At 46.5% G+C, this 20563-nt stretch overlaps 1 protein-coding gene across 2 annotated transcripts in view; it reads left to right on the top strand.

Moving 5' to 3' along the window:
- The window catches only part of LOC149354757 (uncharacterized), a 76539-nt gene that overhangs the window by 20375 nt on the left and 35601 nt on the right, over positions 1–20563 (top strand). For both annotated transcript variants that reach the window (XM_089577548.1, XM_089577549.1), the window contains 2 exons: positions 1444–1580; positions 3003–3236. In XM_089577548.1, coding sequence (XP_089433674.1) covers positions 3037–3236 — 200 coding nt within the window. In that variant the 5' untranslated portion in view covers positions 1444–1580; positions 3003–3036. The remainder of the gene's footprint in view (positions 1–1443; positions 1581–3002; positions 3237–20563) is intronic.

Genomic DNA, 20563 nt, shown 5'->3' with positions numbered 1-20563 from the left:
AATGGCATATATATATATATATATATATATATATATATATATATATATAGAAAGACGGAATATAAGTTACACTTAAGAATATGCAAGTTTAATATATACACAATGTACAAAGCCCTACTTATACACACTAAGAACATCGTTCCGCTCAACGAACCGCTCGCGCACACGCTCGGACCCACACTGCCGCACAAAAACGTCTCGCTCGTTTCCCGCCCTTGCTCTGGGCTGCACAAAGGGTGATCTGCTCTGTGTCAAAGTTGACACTCTCACAGTTACAAACACACAAATACGCTCAGAAAACACATAACCACACAGAGAAAGGACGAACACGTGCGAGAGCTTCCCTTCCAAGAAATGTCGGGGATGGGAGCGGTCCCGCGTCCGAGCCTCGGCTGTCCCTCCGAAACGGGAGCACTGCTTGGGGGCACAGCGCGCACCGCCGCAGCTCTCACCCACCGACTCTCGCGCAGGGGGAAAAGACACGCACCACCTCGCTCGTAAAAGAAAAGAAAAGGGACAGACGGTCCTCACAGAAACAAATAGAAAACATGAAAATGGCGCCCGCTAACACTAGCTTGTCGTACTCTGCTAGTGTATATTTTAAAACCTGTCACCTGGGCTAGTTCAGCGGCCTCTTGTTGCATCACTATTCTCAGTCTTAATTGTGTGGCGCTTTTCAAACAATATACGATCATGTTGAATAAAACTTCACGCAGTCGCTTCTTTTTGTGGCAGGAAACCTCGATTAACTCAATTATGTCACAGCCCTTTGCCGTCAGGTGCTCGAAAATAGCTCCCAAACAGGGAGTCAGTCTCCTAGAAGAGTGCATCTTGAAATTAACCTTGAAATTAAGCGCGACACACGAGACGAGAACAAAGGAAGAGGACACAAGTACTGCCCATCTAAAAATTGTGTTGCTAGCCAGCAGTCATGTCTGCTTTCGTCGTCCTTGTCTCGTGTGTCGCGCTGAACGTCGAGGTGTTCGATCATTTTTTTTTCCCTACCTAACAACGCCTAAGATTAGACGTTACGTTGTTTAGTTTAAATTATGGCGTCATTGTTAAGTTTTCCACTCACTTTGAAAATGGCGCTGGCTCCGCATCTCATGCCGCCATGTTTTGAACGTACGGGCTTCTGTGCAAGCTACGCTGCCACACTACATCTACAGTGGAAACGGCGCCGCTTATGAGCCGTGAAATACTGTGTCGTTGCCTTCTTCAAGAGTAACTACTCATCCTGCATCTTTTATATATTTTAAATAAATGAGTATCGCACCTAACGATCAAACGGCGGGCCGATCTTCATTCTGGAATGATTCGCTAATGAAACCAGCAATAATTATTAGGTTAAACTTGTGAGCATTTCACTGCGCAAATTAATGGCGGATTTGGTAGCGGCGGCATCCAGCCAGCGTCCCTAACCCTGACGTCACGACTGTGCAGGTACAAAGACGGGCAGCCAGAATTGTCTAGCGCTGCCCAGTGAAGGATGCCACCGGACACGGGTGACTGTCTGGTGTTCCCGCCTGCGGAAACCGCTCTCCAGATCTTCTGGAGACTGTGACTACCTTAACCGCTAAGTACGCTACTACAAGCAGCGACTACGTTGGCGTGCTTATCTGACGCCTATGTTGGTGTGCCTATCTGAAGCGTCGGCTGTGTATGCGATCATATGGCATCGCCGGCAGGATCCAGCCAATGTCGCTAACCAGCACTTTGCGTTTGAACTGTATTTATACTTTCTTTGTTGACGTCACTGTAGCTGTACTGCTGCCATTGTTATAGACCACCTCCTTGTATTATTATTCTCTTTTTTTCCATAGCGCCGAAAACTATTCCCGATGTCTGAGTATTTTGTAGAACGGCACTCCGTGAAGATGTTATGATATGTCGGGTTTAAAGTCCCGAAGAGACACAATGGCTATGAAATACACCATGGTAAATCCTTCCAAGCGACAGTGGTTCTAAAGTGTAAAGAACTCTTGAAAACATTCATGTGGCTCATGATTTTGTGAATTTTCTTCGCACGATGACAGCTTTCACTATTTTACTATTTATGAACTCCTCATGAAATGGGGACTCAGTAAATAGTAAAATCGCAGAGACAGCGCTCCTTCACTGCTGCCGTGTTTTGTTATTGTCTTCTAAAGCATTTCAGTGCATGTAGTGTCAATTCCGACTCCGAGAGTACCTGCTTGAGCTTGTTAGCTTTGTAGTCAGCTTAGGTTAACTTATAGTACGCACAGATGGTTCCTGCGTTGCTTCTTTTTGTAGCAGAGGATAAACCATAAATAGCCTGAGCATGTTCATGCAACCTATTTCTCTGGAAGAGGAACAATGTCGGCATGCTTGCGAGAATCAGTATGCTCCTATATTGTTTTTGCCTTTGTGGTAGTAGCTCTTTCCTTAGCTAGTTTTCTTAGGCTCACGTATATTTGAGCAACAGTCGTGTCTCACATGAACCGTGAGATCCTATGTGAGCAGCGCCGTCAGTAGAATCGGGATTATATTTATTAATTTTTCTTTCAGAGACTGTTCGCCCCTTTTTTGACCAACGCGCATGTACCGTTACTATGTGGCCGTGCAACGAAGCGTGCGTAATGGTCGGGGGTCTCATGTCTAGACCAAACTGGGGAAAGCGACCGAAACCCACTAAATGCAGAAGTGGGCATCGAACAACGGCCACAGACTCCATTGTTGCAGCGTCGTCATTGCTTCTCGGAGGCCAGTCTCTGGCCCTCGATCTTTGCGCGCTTGTGTTATTCAAGGAATCAGTTCTCTAATGCGTTTTTTTTTCGTGCAGGGTTTGCAAATTCTCGGTAAAAGGGAGTTATACAGCTCGTCACAGCAAGGAGGCGATAACTGAATCAGGCTTTTTTTGCTCAGTGCTGAGAAAACTAAGGATTATCGGATAATTTCGCCAAACCATACGAGTCGGTAGGACATCGAAAACAATACGCGCTTGATGTTTTCGAAAGTGAGCGAGTTTGCTACCGATGCAGGTGCCCGAGAGGGAGCAAGCATCGTGGAGTCGGGATGATCGTACTGCACTACCGGAACTATGGGCTGAGCAGCATCGACGAGTACAACTACCGAGGGTCGCTGTGCAAGTTCGGCGTCGGCCTGACGCTCGCCTTCATTGGCCTCACCGTTTGCTTCTCGCACCTTGTGGCCGGCGTTGTCTGCCTCTCCTGTGGACTCGTCATACTCGCCATCCCCATGCAGTACCTTTCCAGGTTGGTGTTCACATCTCTACGCACTACGCAATAAAAATAGGAGCGATGACAAAAACAGCCGCTCGTTGCGCGAACACGCTAGCGTGGCTTGCTGCCCAAATGTTATTTGTGCATCTGGATGCACATCGACATCGATGGCGCAGGGGAAAAGCTTCGCTGGAACGAGATCTGCATTTGGAATCGCAGCGCAGCCGAAATTATTCACCGAGTTGAAAAAATAACATTGATCGAATGTCAGTGTGCGCGACGTGTCTGAGCCATGGGTTTCTCTATGCACGTGTCTTCCTCTAAAATTATGCAGCGCGGCGCTCACCGAGTCTGTGTAGAGACCAACAAGATCACAGTGAAGTTCGCGGTGCCGTATGTTGTTTGCTGCATCCGGTCGCTTTATGGGAATGCCCATTACGTTCTTTTTCTTGGGCCCTCCGCACAACCACACAGGAAGGGGTCAGTCAACCCGGCGGGAAAAGAGGGGGCGCCGAATGGCGGGGGATTACAGGAGACTTCAAACTCCCCTTATGGACGGAGTCGTTAGGCGGCATCCTGTGTGCACGTGTGTACGGCGAGGCTGACCCGCGTCACAGTGCGTGGCTCTTTGTACCATGTCTGCAGCGGCATGCTTTGACCTATTGTCACGCTAGCTGCAGGCATGAGGAGCGACGACGAGAAACATGAGTTGAAATGGCGTTCCTCGAACTTGGCGGCAACCGGACCTTGGGAAAGCGAGTGTTCGCGAAGCTCGCAGCGGGAAAGCATAATTATCCGAAATCGTGATGGTGGAAAGTGTGCATATGTGTACAGTGTCGCGATGAGTTACCTTCTTTCCACAATCATTCATTGGTTGTGTTATTCTTTCCCCAACTGCTGATTTGTGGTATTTTCCTTTCCCCAATAAGTTATTGGGTGGATGTTTGTATAGTACTTGATTGGTTATTCTCCCACCGAGGGCGGGGACATTGGTTTTAAAACCAGCTGCTTCGGCAGGACCGAGGGCTGGTTTCGTCACCTAGAACTGCGAGCCAGTCAAGTGTAAATATGTTTTCTCCTTGCTTGTATCCTCCTTTGTGCTTTTAACTGTTATAAAAAGTTAACCTCTCCTAAAGTGTCCTCTTGCAATGTGATTGAGCAATTCGAATCTTCAAGACGTCAAGAATCCTTCAATCATCATCTTTAACCCAATTTCCCTCTACGAGATCAAGAGGGAATCCAACTATCACGTTACATTTTTTATCGAGAAACCAGGCATGGGATATTGCCTGACCCCGGTAAACAGCGCAGAAGACCAGTGAGTTTCTGATAGTGCATATGCCAGAACAGAAAAACTCGTCCCGTCACCACATGAGTAGCCGCTCACCGTGGCATACTACTAGACCATTCATAATAATCTACCAATTCTTATCTGTTCGCAGACATACATGCAAGTCCCGAAACCCATAGATAGAATAGAACTAGTAGAACTGTTAAAGCTCATGGAAAATCTTAAATTAAGCGACTTTAGGAATTACAGGATGCAGATGATCGAGCAAGCTCTAAAGAACGGAGTAAGCCTAAAGGCGGCGAAGAACCAATTACGCGCCAAGAATCATCAAATGTACGCACTCACAAAGAGGGCAGTTTCATTAGCAATATCGATAAAGTTGTTAAAACTGCAGATCAGTTCTACATAGTTTGTAAAGTAGCTCAACTAATCATTGCGCAAAATGATAGAGGCATTGGTGCCGAGGGAGTGTATATCGCCCGTATAACGAAGACGGGAAATGGGAAAGCCAAACAAGCAATGAAGTGAGGGAAATCGGCGGGAGATAATGAGGTGACCGCAGGTCTGTTAAGGAAGAAAAGCTTGTCACTGTACGTATGTTGACCTGAAGCATGTCTTATGCATGGAAGAATGCCATTTGATCCCAATTCATCGGAGAAAGGGTATAAAATGCCAGCACATTATAGGCCGATTAACACAATATCCGCTGGATACAATCTTTTTCCACAATTAATTACTAATTGAATTAGAACAACCTTAGACGGCAGTGAACAAAGAGATCACGATATCAAAAAGAGTGTCAGATAATGAAATTGAATCACACTCATATCATTAATGAGGTCACAGAGGAATGCCTAGGTGTTCCATGCCGTAACCGAATATTCCCTTACGCCATTTTGGAAAATTCTTGCTTATTGCCCTGGCTGATTTTAAAGCAGTTTTTTTGTTAACGGTTCTAGTTCGTCGAGGTTAATGAAGGCCAAAGTGACAAAACATGCCTAGTACTACTCGTTACGCCACTTCGTGTTTCTTTTCGCAGTGAACCACGTGTTTGGAATAAAGGTAACCTGTGAGGAAGGTTGGCCGTCATCACCACCTAAAGCTGTGCAGTTAAAAGAAAATATAAGAATATATGTTCGAGCTTTTTGCAATTAAAATGCATTTCTTAATAAAAGCAAAGGAAATGAAACAGCGATGCAAGTCACTAGCTTAAAGTTGTATTTGGTAGATGAATGTTGTAATGTAGTGCAGTTCTGACTCAGTACGGTTACTGTGTTTACTCGGTTGATCTGTCGTAGTGGGGGACACCCTAACTTCGGGGACTGCAAAAAAGTGAAGTTGAGGTTTGAATGCAAGACAGGTCGCCGATGGAACGCTGTGAGTCGTCATAATGCGATTAACTTGCCCGGAACAGCGCATCGCATACTGTCGATGCAGCAACGCTGTGGGAAACACGCCATCGGAGATAGTGCTGTATAAGCGCTCAGGGCAAAGACGAGCGCAAAAATTAGCTGTGGTTCAACCAGGCTTAACCTAGTAAGACGAGCGAAAGCTCTGTTAAGCATGGTTAGAAATGGTTTAGGTTCGAATAAACTTTAGTGCATATTAATAGTTTGGCTTGGACGGCGACGATACATCGTCGAAGTACTAGTTCCGGCACTTTGCTCATCCATGGCATTGGGTGAAGGTAACCCCATGCCACGCGCTTCTATATAACGAACGGTGCGTCACGTGATTTCCGGCAGTTGCGAGAGTGCCGTCGACTCAACTGCCGCAGTTCTGGCGAGGAGAGTCACGTGGCATGACGTCAGAGCCAAGCTTCCACTCCTCCTGGTTTCAAGGTCAGATTTCATAGCCACATGAGCTTCAGCTTTATACGGGAGGAATAGAGCTTTCGCTCTAAAAACGCGAATAACAGGAGAGCGTGACATAATACGCGAAACGCACCTACCTTCTTTTCGTTCTATCAACGTTTACCAGATAACCTATACGTACACAGCGTCAACGCAGCCGTGCATTAATATTAGTAACATATCGAACAACGAAACAACGGTAGAGCGAACGTGCTTCACGGTAGGGCTCAGTGCAAATAACCGTACCAGCCTAATCTATAATCATTTTTTGCGGCTCTCTTGAGAACAGAGGGTGCGTAAGCCTTTAGGAAACAGCAGGTGTAGCATCTGTCGTATTTCGACAAGGCCAGAAGACGATCGACCGTAAGGAAAGGCTTTGCATGCCGGCATCAATTGCGTCGCCGTTATTACCCTTTCTTTTCGGGACTTTGAGCCGTGATTTTTATCTTTAGGTGAAAATATCCTGAGCCAACAAAAAAATTCCCGTCATTTCTCTGTTCATTTTGAAAAATCGCTGAAAACTCATAAAGATTCCCTTTTTTCTTAGCCCCATTTTGGATAGAAATTTTCCTGAAAAAGGAAGAATGAACGCCGTGAATACGCCAAACTGCGCGAAGGGACTCCTTTCCAAAGGCACACCATGGCAGTGCCTGGGCTCGGGTCGAGAAGCCTTCTGCGATCATTATCTTACCGAGATCCAGAGTAGGCGTACGTTCATACAGCAGCTAAGAGGAAATGGGCGATCAAGTAGGGGAAATGGGCATGCGGAGATCAGATGATCGCTCAGAGTAACGTAATGGATTCGAAGAGAAGCCAAACACAGGATCGGACTGCTGAGAGTCAGGCAGAGAGAGGAGATTGAGAAATAAAATAGCCACAGATGATGCGTTGGCTATCAGTGGGTGGTGCGTATGCTCTGCAGGTGGACGTGAGTCGGCTGAAGTTGATGACTAACGAGCCCCTCATCTCCCTACCCTTGGCTATAGATGTTTTCTCGTTACGCCTTGCAGAACTTGGTTTCATCCACCAACACGAACACTATGGCCGGACTGAGTTTGAATATGATGATAGAGCAAAAACAAATTTGATATTGTTGCTCGTTTGGCCGCTACAGGGCTTGACCAGAACTACGCTGGGTGAGTCCTCCAGCCATTCACTCAAGTATAAGAAACGAGACATTTTTATGCAGTTTCCATTACCTTTAACAACTTAGATCATAATCTGCATCTATCACATGTGTATGTATTATCCCTTGGGTTAAGAAATAAACAAAACACATTCCACATGGAGCTCTATGGCAGCGTGGAGAAATACAAAAACATAGCGCGGTGAGTGTGACTGTGGCGTTTGGGTGCTTAGTGCAGCGCCACGGGATTGAAACCCGGCCGCGGCGGCCGCTTTTCGAGGAAAGCGAAATGCAGATGTTATCATGTGCTCGTTAAAGAGGCTCTGAGGCAAACTCAATACAATTTTAATGATTGGGAAAACTCGACGCCCTGGCTCTTTCTGAGTACGTTAACGTTTCCGTAACATCAAAAGACGCATTTATGGCTGAGAAAAGTTCACCAGAAAATCCCCCCCCCCCCCCCTCGATTCAGACTCTTTACATCCGCATTGAAATTAACTGCGTGCCCGCCGTTTCGAAGACAAGCATGCTGTAGATTGGCTTCTGGGACACAGTAGTAGAAAGAGAGATGATCCGACGGCGGCCCGAGGTATAGTTAGTGTGACTTTTACGCAATGCGCGGCCGCGAGGGGCAGAACCCGTACAAGGGGCCTTTTTAACGCGATAGCGTTAACGAGCTCGTGGCGCAGAAAATCCGACGTCATCGGCGTCGCCGCCGCTGACCATGAGCAAAAAATCCACGAAAATCCTTAGAAAAACCAACCCCAGGAGGCAGTAAGCACTCATGGGCCGCGTAACCTTGTGGCGTCATCACAACCTGCTTACTGGACTGCGAGCAAACTGCACACAATGACCGGTGGCAGTTAAATTAATAGACACCTTTAGCATACCGTGTACCATTTTGCCGTTAGCGTTACCGGAGTACCGAGAGCCCACGTTTAGCCAATGCGCATGCTCGAATCGCCTTGACGGCGCCAGATGGCGCCAGGTACCCGGCAGGTGCGCTCGCGCCTGCATTATCGGGGCCAATCAGCGCATGCTCACCGCCGGTGGGCGAGCTCCCGGTACCCCGGTAACGGTAGAGGTAACACGGCACATGGTATATGCTAAACGTTGCTCGACAAAAGCAATCTGGGTCGCGCAAGGCCCACCGGTGGCAGCGCCTGCCATCGCAGGACAGTGGCGTACCACTTAACCACTGCAGCGCCAGAAGTGGTAGGAGGACTCCCAGGGACTTATGAATGTTAAGCAGAGAATGATCAATTCTGTAAAGCTGAGATCTGGGCGAGTTGGTATGCATTCATACTGGTGAACAGCGCGAAAAGGCGGGACAACGACAAGACAAGCGCTGACTATCAACTGGGTTTATTGAAGGACAGAAGGATATATATACGAAAACATAACACAAAGAAGTAAGAAGAAAGAGTGAAAAGGGTCGTCAAAAAAGGGTCGTGATTTTCAGCTGGCGGGCAAGAAATAAAAATAGTAAAGTGGCGGGGCACGTCCAGTTAAGTCGCCTGCAAGGCGTAGGTTTACAAGTTAGACACGATTGGTAAACTGCATTTCATCCGCTTCGCGCCTGGGAATCGGATTACCGGCAAGTGAAAGCAGGAACAGGAGCCTGCGTCTACTACTCGCGCCGTCGCGCCTCCGAAGGCGCGCTCCGATTCGATGGTACCGAGTTCACGGCGCAACGTATAGACGTGAGCAGGCTTGTACCGGAGCGCTTAAGCGGTCCCTGCATGCAGAGCAAACGAAACAAAACATTGCAGCAGGGACTGGTTTTCACTGTCGGCGCTTGTTCTGAAAGGACACTTGCTGCTTATATGGTTATTTTCCATGCCTACACGAACCAGCACACAAGAACAGACGGAACACAAGAACAAGAAGAGCTCTGTCCTCTCGTCCTCCTTCTTGGGGTGCGTCTATCCTTGTGCGCTAGTTTCTGTATCCTGAAGCGAAGCTGCATAGAAATAAAAGCAAGGAACGACCGCACTGCCCCTAACACTGCCCACACTGTCATGGTTTGTTCCGCAGGGCACCACTCCGGCGCTGTAAGCAAGTCTGCTCATGAATGTACTACGTACAAGGACGTTGCTTGCTTGACTGAAGTGATGGCCACACGCAAATGCTACTGGGATTCAGCTAGCTGAATTGGAATCCAAGCTGACGACGGACGAAAGCGAAACCATCGCAAACCTTTTAAGCCTTGAGCGCTGAGCAGCTAAGAATCTCTCGGTAAAGTCAGGTGGGCGGATGAGATTAAGACATTTGCGGGGACAGGATGGCCACGGCTGGCGCAGGACAGGGTTAATTGGAGAGGTGTCGGAGAGGCCTTTGTCCTGCAGTGGACGTAGTCGGGCTCATGATGATGATACTTACCTGTAACAATGCAGCAGAAAACCCGAGACATGCTTGAATTTTACTGACTCTCTCGCCGTAGGTGTTGACATCGCTGAAGCATCTTGGAGGTGAGCGACGATCGTGTATGGTTCCGCTTGCACGACGGATGTTTGCAGACGCAGGTGGGCGATCTCCAGTTCGTCATCGGTTTTGTGCGTTACGTCGACTAATGCAAAGTGTTTAGCTAAAACTAGGTGCTCACCTTTAATGAAAAAGCGTGACTAAATCTTGCAATCATGGAAACTTGTTAATGTGCCCAGGCTGATCGCAGACGGAGTCTTCTTTACAGTTCATTCCTTCCTCCATGCCTCTTTATTGCCATCTTGGCTCGACTGCGGCGCCGCCTATTTTCGTGAAAATCGCAATTAGGCCTGACTTCAGTTTGTCAAATCTCCTCAGTGCTTCGTTAAAGAACCGCGGATGAATAAGAATTTCGATTTTAGCTTCTTAGTCTTGCTTAGCGGACAGAAGCAGTAATCCGGAGCCCTCCACGTTGGCGTCTGTCATAACCCGTGTGCAGCTTTGGGACGTTCAACCCGCCAAAAAGTTTGGGCTAGCACACACGGGTCAGACCGAAGCCGCGTGGCCTGGGGGCGCGCGCAGCCACGCATACGAGCGCGCGTCACCAAACGGCGCGCGTGTCGCATCCGTTCTCCCCGCTTGCCTCTCCCTCCAGGGTGCGGCGATATATGAGCACGTGACTTTTCCGCTGCTGTGCGAAGTAGGCTATAATCGGACACAACTGAAGAACGAAGCAGCTTTTTTCCGCCAAAGGACCCCATTGGCGAGCCAATGGCGTCGACCGATTCTCATAAGGCTAAGTACTGAAGTTTGGGCCAGTTGGTGTGGATACATAATACAGGAACTTGTCGCAGCGCAAACGAAAAAGGGGACAACGAGAGAGAACAATAGGCGAGTACCGGTTATACACAGCTGTTGTATACTTTTCACTTGAGGGATATTGGCGAACTGCTATTCATGACATGAGAGAACTTGCCGTGTGCGCTCCCCCCCCCCCCCCCCCCCCCCCCCCCCCCCCCATTCTTGTTCTTCTAGTTACTTCCTTCTCATGATCCGGATCAGTGCTCACAACCTGCCCTATGTAGGCTTATTGCCCTTCCACTTCCAGCACCTCGCTGCCAATTGTGAACTCCTGTTCCCTTGCGGAACTGCAGAACATTACTTCGGTTTTCTGCATGTTAGTTTTAAGACCCACCATTCTGCTCTGCCTGCCTAACGCATTGATCATGCTTTGCAGTTCATGTCCTGAGCGACTTAGCAAGACAATATCGTCAGCAAATAGCAGGTTACTTAGGTATTCTCCATTAACTCTTATCCCCAACTCTTCCCAATCCAGGCCTCTGAACACCTCCTCTAAAAAGGCGGTGAATAGCACTGGCGAGATCGTGTCTTCCTACCTGACACCCTTCCTTATTGGAATTTTATTGCTGACTTTATGGAGGACTATGGTGGCTGTGCAGTCGTTGTAGATATATTCCGGTATATTCACATAAGGCTCTTCTACTGCCTGATTCCGCAATGCCTGCATGAATGCTGAGGCTTGCACTGAGTGAAATGCTTTCTCGTAACCAATGAAGGATATGTATAGGGAGTGGTTATATTCTGCGTGTTTCTCTATCACCTGCTTGATAGTGTGAATATGGTCCGTTGTCGAGAACCCTTTACGAAAGCCTTTTGATCCTTTCTTTGATTGAATTCTAAGGTTGTTCGGACTCTATTAGTGATTACCTCAGCAGATACCTTGTAAGCTACGGACATTAAGCTGATCGGTCTGTACTTTTTCAAGTCCTTTACGTCTCCTTTCTTATGAATTAAGATAATGTTAGCGTTCTTCCAAGTTTCTGGTACGCCTGAGGTCATAAGGCATTGCGTGTACAATATGGCTATTTTTTCTAGCGTAGTCTCCCCATCCGTCCTTAAGCACATCTTCTGTTACATGATCCTCACCCGCTGCTTTAAACCTTTGTGTTGCTCCTAAGGCTTTCTTTAATTTTTCTTTCGTTACTGGCGGGATTTTCCATTTCTGTGCGCTACTGCCTCTCTCATTAACGTTCCGATTACGTTGCCTACTGTATAGATTTATGTAGAACTCTTCGGTTACTTTAACTATCATATCCGTGCCGCCGCGGTGGCTCAGTGGTTATGGTGCTCGAATGCTGACCCAAAAGACGCGGGTTCGATCCCGGCCGCGGCGGCTAGAATTTCTTTGGAGGAGAAATTCTAGAGGCCCGTGTACTGTGCGATGTCAGTGCACGTTAAAGAACCCCAGGTGGCCGAAATTTCCGGAGCCCTTCACTACGGCGTCTCTCATAGCCTTAGTCGCTTTGGGGCGTTAAACCCCATATACCAAACCAAACTATCCTATCCATATTGCTGATTACATTGCCCTCTCTGTCTCTTAACGAATCGCCGCCTCGGTGGCTCAGTGGCTATGGTGCTCGGCTGCTGGCCCGAAAGACGCGGGTTCGATCCCGGCCGCGGCGGCTGAATTTCTTTGGAGGAGAAATTCCAGAGGCCCGTGTACTGTGCGATGTCAGTGCACGTTAAAGAACCCCAGGTGGTCGAAATTTCCGGAGCCCTCCACTACGGCGTCTCTCATAGCCGTAGTCGCTTTGGGACGTTAAACCCCGTAAACCAACCAACCAACCAACCATCTCTTAACGAATCGTTTTGTTTTTCACCTATGACTAGTATCCTCTTCACCGCTTTTAGGCTACCTCCGTTCTTTAGCGCATGCTCGGTTCTCTCCACACTAAACTTCCTTGCGTCGGCTACCTTGCGCTTATTTGTTAACTTTGATAGCTCTGGCGGTTCTATTCTGTCTGAAGGATTAGCCGCTTTCATGCTTTGGCGTTTCTTAATCAGATCTTTAGTTTTCTGAGATAGCTTGCCAGTGCCCTGTCGAACGATCCTACCGCCTACTTCTACTGCGCACTCCCTAATGATAGCTGTGAGATTATCATCGATTGTTCGAACGCGAAGAAAGTCTTCCTCGGTTAAATCCGAATATCTGTACTGCAGCAACATCCTAAATTTCTCCCCCTTTCCCTCTTGCCGCTAACTCGTTAATAGGCTTCCGCTTCATTAGTTACTTTCATTCTCTCCTCAAGTCAAAGTAATTCGAGACCTTACCCTTGTGTGGTCACTACAACGTACATTTCCGAGGACCTCCACATCCTACACGATACCAGGGTAAGCGCATAGTATGAAGCCTATTTTCTATTCATGATCCGTAAATTATTTATCTCCGTGAACTCTATTAATATAATGGCTTAGGCTTAGATAAGGTTAAGCCTAGTCAGATGCGAAGCATATTGATGGCTGGGCTTGGTAATACATGGCTTTCCTTGGTTGACGTTCATCTCGCTCTTCATCGGTCTCTGTGGCACGCTGAAGCTTTCGCTTCTCGTTCAAATCAGCCCTGCTTCTAGGCGGCATCCCAACACCTGGCCGCCTCGTAAGTGCCCGGAGAGCGAGGCAAGCTCAGCTTTATACCGCTGCTGTAGCGTCACGTGGTCAGCTGCAGCGCCTCTGATGTGGAGCCTCCACCGCCGCGGCCGACCGCGCGAGCCGGCAGCCCATCTCTCCTCTGCTGTGACGTCATGTTGTCACGTGGTCAGCCGCCGCGCCTCTGATGTGGAGCCTCCACCGCCGCGGCCGACCGCGCGAGCCGGCAGCCCATCTCTCCTCTGCTGAGACGTCATGTTGTCACGTGTGAGCCGCCGCGCCTCTGATGTGGAGCCTCCACCACCACGGCCGACCGCGCGAGCCGGCAGCCCATCTCTCCTCTGCTGTGACGTCATGTTGTCACGTGGTGTCACGCGGTCACGCTCAAGGTCAATGGTAGCTTCACCGCCGCGCTCGACGGGCTGTAGTGTAGCTCTAGTAATATGCTTCGCATAAAATCCCCGTGCTATTCCTGGAGCCTTTGCCATAGTCGCCTACCGCCTGGTCTCCGGCCTGCTTCTTGCCTACCTTCGCATTGAAGACTCCCATCCCTATTGCGAGTACCGGTGTCTTAACGATGGTTAAAAGGTTGCCTTTTTTTTTACGAATATGCATGGTTAAAACGTTTGTTCAACAAAAAAAACTATGTCGGCTTGCTAAGACTGCGCACACGTCTGCTCGTTGGGAGGCTTACTCTACTAATGCAGGGTATATGGATGCCATCCTGGTAAAAAAAAAATGAGTTTCAATATCGAACCTTACCGTCCGTCCTTAAAAATGATCCAAAACATTTTGCACTGTGGTCAGTAGTTATAAACCCAATATCGTAGTCTTTTACGATAAGTGCAATTGCTTCGTGTTTTTCAACTGCTTCCACAAACAATCATCCGTTGTTCGCAACTGTGAATTTGTTTCAACGTATGCGGCATTTAGAGATTCGGGGGGCATTGCCTCTCTGATTGAAAAAAGCCGTCTTCCTGCGCAGGCACTAACGGTATAAATATCAAACTTTTCAAATGTGCAGCTACATATTCGTCATTGAGTTTGCTTGAAATATATACCCAGTCTTTGCAGTTTTGCAGTATGGCAAGTGATTGAAAGGCAGGGAAGGCGGTTATGTTACATAAATCCGGAAGTATACACTCACATTTCAATTATAGGCCCATTTCATTGACTAGTGCTTCGTGGAACCTCCTTTAAGACGTCATGTACTCGCAGCTTGTGTCTTCCCTTAAAACTAACTCATTTTTCACGTCATGCCAACATGGTTTAGAAAAATATTTTCCATGCGAAACGCAGCTGGCATCTTTTACAACATAGCGTAGTGGGTGAGGGGGTACTGCAACTGCATGTTTCGTTCTTTCAAGATGCAATACCAACTCTCGCACTACGCTATGCTGCTACAATTAATTTCTTGTACGCAGAGCTGAGGGCGTGTGTGTGTTTCCCTTCCCTGGTCCTGACACCTTCAAGAGGTGCGCCTACGACTGTGTATAAGCCCCTCCTATCTGTAATGCCTTCTGGCCTTAAGTGTACGTAAATAAATAAATTAATAAATAAATAAATAAGTAAATAACACGCCGATGGCACTAAGTTTCCTGGGCCTGATGATTTGAAGGCGCTGAAGTCATTCAGTGTGTGTGCGCGAAATTTTTTGACATTACTGTGACGACACGCAGACAGGTAAATGAAACTTTCGCCGGCAAACTAATGGCCTTAACATTGGTGAAAACAGCGCGAAAGAAGAAGCCCGAAGGCGAAACGAGTAAGTGACAGGAAAGAGCGCTGACTGACAACTGAATTTATTGAGCGAAACTCGCGCAATATATAGGAAGGCAGTGCCAAAGATAGTCAGATGCAGTCAACGTCACATGGTGCAAAGAGCCATAAAAGCGATAAAAACAAAACAAGGTGAAAAAGCTAACAGTGAACTGAATATCAAAAGGGATGGTACCAAAATGAAAACTACACTCAATGACTATACACAGTTAATGTCACATGGTGTAAAGAGCCATAAAAGCGATAAAAACATAACAGGGTGAAAGGGCTAAAAGTCAGCAGAATCTCAAGGGGATGGTAACAAAAAAATACATGATGACTTAAACAGTTAATGTCACAAGGTGTAAAGAGCCATAAAAACCGATAAAACATCCATAGCAGGTAACAAGGGTAAAACCGATAAAAAATGACGAAATGGAATTGTGGAAAGAATAAAAACTAACTGAATGTAACAACGTATGGCTAAAACATGCACATACCTTAACAATAAAACGATGAAACAGTGACACTCAACGATTGAAACATGCGTAGTCAACAATAAAAATTTAGCAATGTTGTTCCAAAAAGGCAAGTTCACTCCTGTACAATGATTTTGACACGTCACTGACACATTCCAAGCCCTTTCTTTTTATAAAGAAAGCCTCCTTCAACTCCCGGGCTACGCTGTCTCTACTCCTATCAAGAACAATAGTGTCGCGTAATCGAGGCATGCATTTACAATCTTTGCAATGAAGCGCTAGATTAGAGCCAGTGCCTTTTTCAAGTGAGCGCTCATGTTCCCTTAAACGTTCGTTCAGGCACCTTCCGGTTTGACCAATATAAACTTTGTCGCATGTAAGCGGAATCTGATAAATCACACCTTCCCTACACCTGACGAACATGTTGGCATGCTTTACGCCACAGGTTTGCTGTCTAGGCTTTTCATTATTTATCCTGTGACACAACGTAGCTAGCTTGCAAGGGGCAGAAAAGACTACGGGAATCTCATATTTATTTGCAACCTTTTTCAAATTATGTGCTACCCGGTGGGAATACGGGATAACGGCAGGCCTCACCCTCCTATTGCTTTCCTGAGTAACGTTTTTCTTCTTGCCTTTAACTTTCTGAAGCAGAGCTTCAGTCACTGCCGAAATCACAGTCTGCGGAAAACCTGCCTGTATTAACCGTGCGGTCTGCATTTGGAAGCTCTCTTGCATGCAATGCTCGCATGATTTTGTTAGTGCAGATCTTAATCCTGATGTGGCTATGGCTCTTTTAACTGTTTTTGAGTGAGCTGACTCGTAGGACAACAGCTCTTTTTGACTTCGAGGCTTGTACATCCAACAGAATCTATCTCGTTCCAAGGAGAGTTCCAAGTCCAAAAACTGTAACTTGTTGTTTTGTGGAAATTCACAAGTGAATTCCAAACCATGGCTCAGTTCATTAAATGCATCTAGAATTTCATTTACAGTGGCTCTGTAAGCTGGTGCGTCTTGCTTGGTTAATACAACTAAAAAATCGTCGACATACCTGAAAACCTTTAATACTTTGCTCTTGTCGAACCTATCGTCCAGATCTTTGTCAACTGCTGCGAGAAAAATATTACTCAACACTGGCGCTACACAGGACCCTATACAAATTCCTTTCTTCTGTATGTACACCTGATTGTCAAACTCGACCACAGTAGCACTAAGGTAGAATTCCAACAAAGAAAGAAAACTCTCCATTGAAATACCCGCTGAATTTTGAAACAACACACCTTTCTTTTCAATGCAAGACTGAACAGCTGAGAACAACTCTTTGTGTGGAATGGAATAGAAAAGGTCCTTGGCATCTACCGAAAACACACTTCCAATGCCTTTGCAGGATTGAAAGAAAGCAATAATTTCCGTCGAGTTCTTCGTACAGAAGGGATCATCAACGACAAGAGAGTTTAAATGCCTTAACAGGTATTGGCTAATAAGCCTTTGGTAAGTGTAGCGCTCACTAACAATACACCGGAACGGAACCTCCTCTTTGTGAGTCTTTGCAGTAAAAAACATGCTAAGAGTCTTTTCTTTGCACTTACTTATAGAATTTGCCAACTGCTCCAGTTCCAAGTCCTTGCAGAGGGCGACAGCTCGCGATTTCACTTTACTCGGCTTGAGGTTCGTCTGAGTGAAGTTCTTTTCCACCGCACAGCGGGTCTTTTCTCCGTAGACTCCGGGCGGCACCACGACAAACCCTCCTTCCTTGTCTGATTGCAGTAACCGGAGATGTCTATCCTTGAAAAAAGTGACGACGGTGTTGATTCCGGACCGGTCGCTTGGGGATTTCCTCGATACTGTTCTTGACAAAGCATCCACTCCGTCCAGCAAGCAGCGCTCACGGTTCTCCGGGGACGCTTTTCCAGCAATACACCTATTCAGTGACAGGTGCTCGTGTGCCCTAACCGTAGGCTCAAGGCTGAACTTCGGTCCTTTCACAAGAACCCTGTTTACTTCGCTTGTGATCAACACCGTCGTCACTTTTTTCAAGGATAGACATCTCCGGTTACTGCAATCAGACAAGGAAGGAGGGTTTGTCGTGGTGCCGCCCGGAGTCTACGGAGAAAAGACCCGCTGTGCGGTGGAAAAGAACTTCACTCAGACGAACCTCAAGCCGAGTAAAGTGAAATCGCGAGCTGTCGCCCTCTGCAAGAACTTGGAACTGGAGCAGTTGGCAAATTCTATAAGTAAGTGCAAAGAAAAGACTCTTAGCATGTTTTTTACTGCAAAGACTCACAAAGAGGAGGTTCCGTTCCGGTGTATTGTTAGTGAGCGCTACACTTACCAAAGGCTTATTAGCCAATACCTGTTAAGGCATTTAAACTCTCTTGTCGTTGATGATCCCTTCTGTACGAAGAACTCGACGGAAATTATTGCTTTCTTTCAATCCTGCAAAGGCATTGGAAGTGTGTTTTCGGTAGATGCCAAGGACCTTTTCTATTCCATTCCACACAAAGAGTTGTTCTCAGCTGTTCAGTCTTGCATTGAAAAGAAAGGTGTGTTGTTTCAAAATTCAGCGGGTATTTCAATGGAGAGTTTTCTTTCTTTGTTGGAATTCTACCTTAGTGCTACTGTGGTCGAGTTTGACAATCAGGTGTACATACAGAAGAAAGGAATTTGTATAGGGTCCTGTGTAGCGCCAGTGTTGAGTAATATTTTTCTCGCAGCAGTTGACAAAGATCTGGACGATAGGTTCGACAAGAGCAAAGTATTAAAGGTTTTCAGGTATGTCGACGATTTTTTAGTTGTATTAACCAAGCAAGACGCACCAGCTTACAGAGCCACTGTAAATGAAATTCTAGATGCATTTAATGAACTGAGCCATGGTTTGGAATTCACTTGTGAATTTCCACAAAACAACAAGTTACAGTTTTTGGACTTGGAACTCTCCTTGGAACGAGATAGATTCTGTTGGATGTACAAGCCTCGAAGTCAAAAAGAGCTGTTGTCCTACGAGTCAGCTCACTCAAAAACAGTTAAAAGAGCCATAGCCACATCAGGATTAAGATCTGCACTAACAAAATCATGCGAGCATTGCATGCAAGAGAGCTTCCAACTGCAGACCGCACGGTTAATACAGGCAGGTTTTCCGCAGACTGTGATTTCGGCAGTGACTGAAGCTCTGCTTCAGAAAGTTAAAGGCAAGAAGAAAAACGTTACTCAGGAAAGCAATAGGAGGGTGAGGCCTGCCGTTATCCCGTATTCCCACCGGGTAGCACATAATTTGAAAAAGGTTGCAAATAAATATGAGATTCCCGTAGTCTTTTCTGCCCCTTGCAAGCTAGCTACGTTGTGTCACAGGATAAATAATGAAAAGCCTAGACAGCAAACCTGTGGCGTAAAGCATGCCAACATGTTCGTCAGGTGTAGGGAAGGTGTGATTTATCAGATTCCGCTTACATGCGACAAAGTTTATATTGGTCAAACCGGAAGGTGCCTGAACGAACGTTTAAGGGAACATGAGCGCTCACTTGAGAAAGGCACTGGCTCTAATCTAGCGCTTCATTGCAAAGATTGTAAATGCATGCCTCGATTACGCGACACTATTGTTCTTGATAGGAGTAGAGACAGCGTAGCCCGGGAGTTGAAGGAGGCTTTCTTTATAAAAAGAAAGGGCTTGGAATGTGTCAGTGACGCGTCAAAATCATTGTACAGGAGTGAACTTGCCTTTTTGGAACAACATTGCTAAATTTTTATTGTTGACTACGCATGTTTCAATCGTTGAGTGTCACTGTTTCATCGTTTTATTGTTAAGGTATGTGCATGTTTTAGCCATACGTTGTTACATTCAGTTAGTTTTTATTCTTTCCACAATTCCATTTCGTCATTTTTTATCGGTTTTACCCTTGTTACCTGCTATGGATGTTTTATCGGTTTTTATGGCTCTTTACACCTTGTGACATTAACTGTTTAAGTCATCATGTATTTTTTTGTTACCATCCCCTTGAGATTCTGCTGACTTTTAGCCCTTTCACCCTGTTATGTTTTTATCGCTTTTATGGCTCTTTACACCATGTGACATTAACTGTGTATAGTCATTGAGTGTAGTTTTCATTTTGGTACCATCCCTTTTGATATTCAGTTCACTGTTAGCTTTTTCACCTTGTTTTGTTTTTATCGCTTTTATGGCTCTTTGCACCATGTGACGTTGACTGCATCTGACTATCTTTGGCACTGCCTTCCTATATATTGCGTGAGTTTCGCTCAATAAATTCAGTTGTCAGTCAGCGCTCTTTCCTGTCACTTACTCGTTTCGCCTTCGGGCTTCTTCTTTCGCGCTGTTTTCACCAATGTCAGAATGGACCAACTAGCCCAGCAAAAAGTTCTGCTAGAATGGCCTTAAAGGGGTAGAGGCACCGATTTTTAGTTTGCCTTTTTTTTCAAATTCAAACGTTGCATATTGCAATACAGATCTGGGAGCACATTCCAATTTATTTCTAATTGTATGGGTATGTCGGGAAAACCCAGGTCTCGAACCGATAAGTCAACCAAAGATCGAGAAGTGGAAGAATGCGCTGTCTAGCTCGGACATCGCATACCAGCAAGAGTTGGTTGGAAGGGGCCCGGGCTGCCGCGCGCGCCAACGGAGTCCTAGAATAGGGGAACCGACGACATCGTCAATCTCTTTCAATAAAGGTTCGGTTCCTTCGTTTTCGTACGCATGACACGTGCTCCAGGATTCATTTATGCGCGGTAAATAATTTATTACTACATTATTTATATTGAATGACTTCGGTTTCAGTTCCTGAGCGCCGGGCTGTGCTATAACGTCAGAACATAGAAGAGCAGCAACACTTGTCGCGTGGGTCCCGAAAGCTGTGACGCACAGACTGTTGCGTAGTCTGCTTTCATACATACTTGCTGTACATATCAGCGCCTTTCGAAATGCCGACAAACTTTCCCAGCCAGGCAGTGTGCTGAGAAAAGCCAAGTGA

This window comes from Amblyomma mixtum, chromosome 3 (genome assembly GCF_055824585.1).
Source record: "Amblyomma mixtum isolate Tamu chromosome 3, ASM5582458v1, whole genome shotgun sequence".
NCBI classification, from domain to species: domain Eukaryota; kingdom Metazoa; phylum Arthropoda; class Arachnida; order Ixodida; family Ixodidae; genus Amblyomma; species Amblyomma mixtum.
Note: the sequence above shows the minus strand (reverse complement) of the source record. Positions and strands in the feature narration are given on the sequence as shown.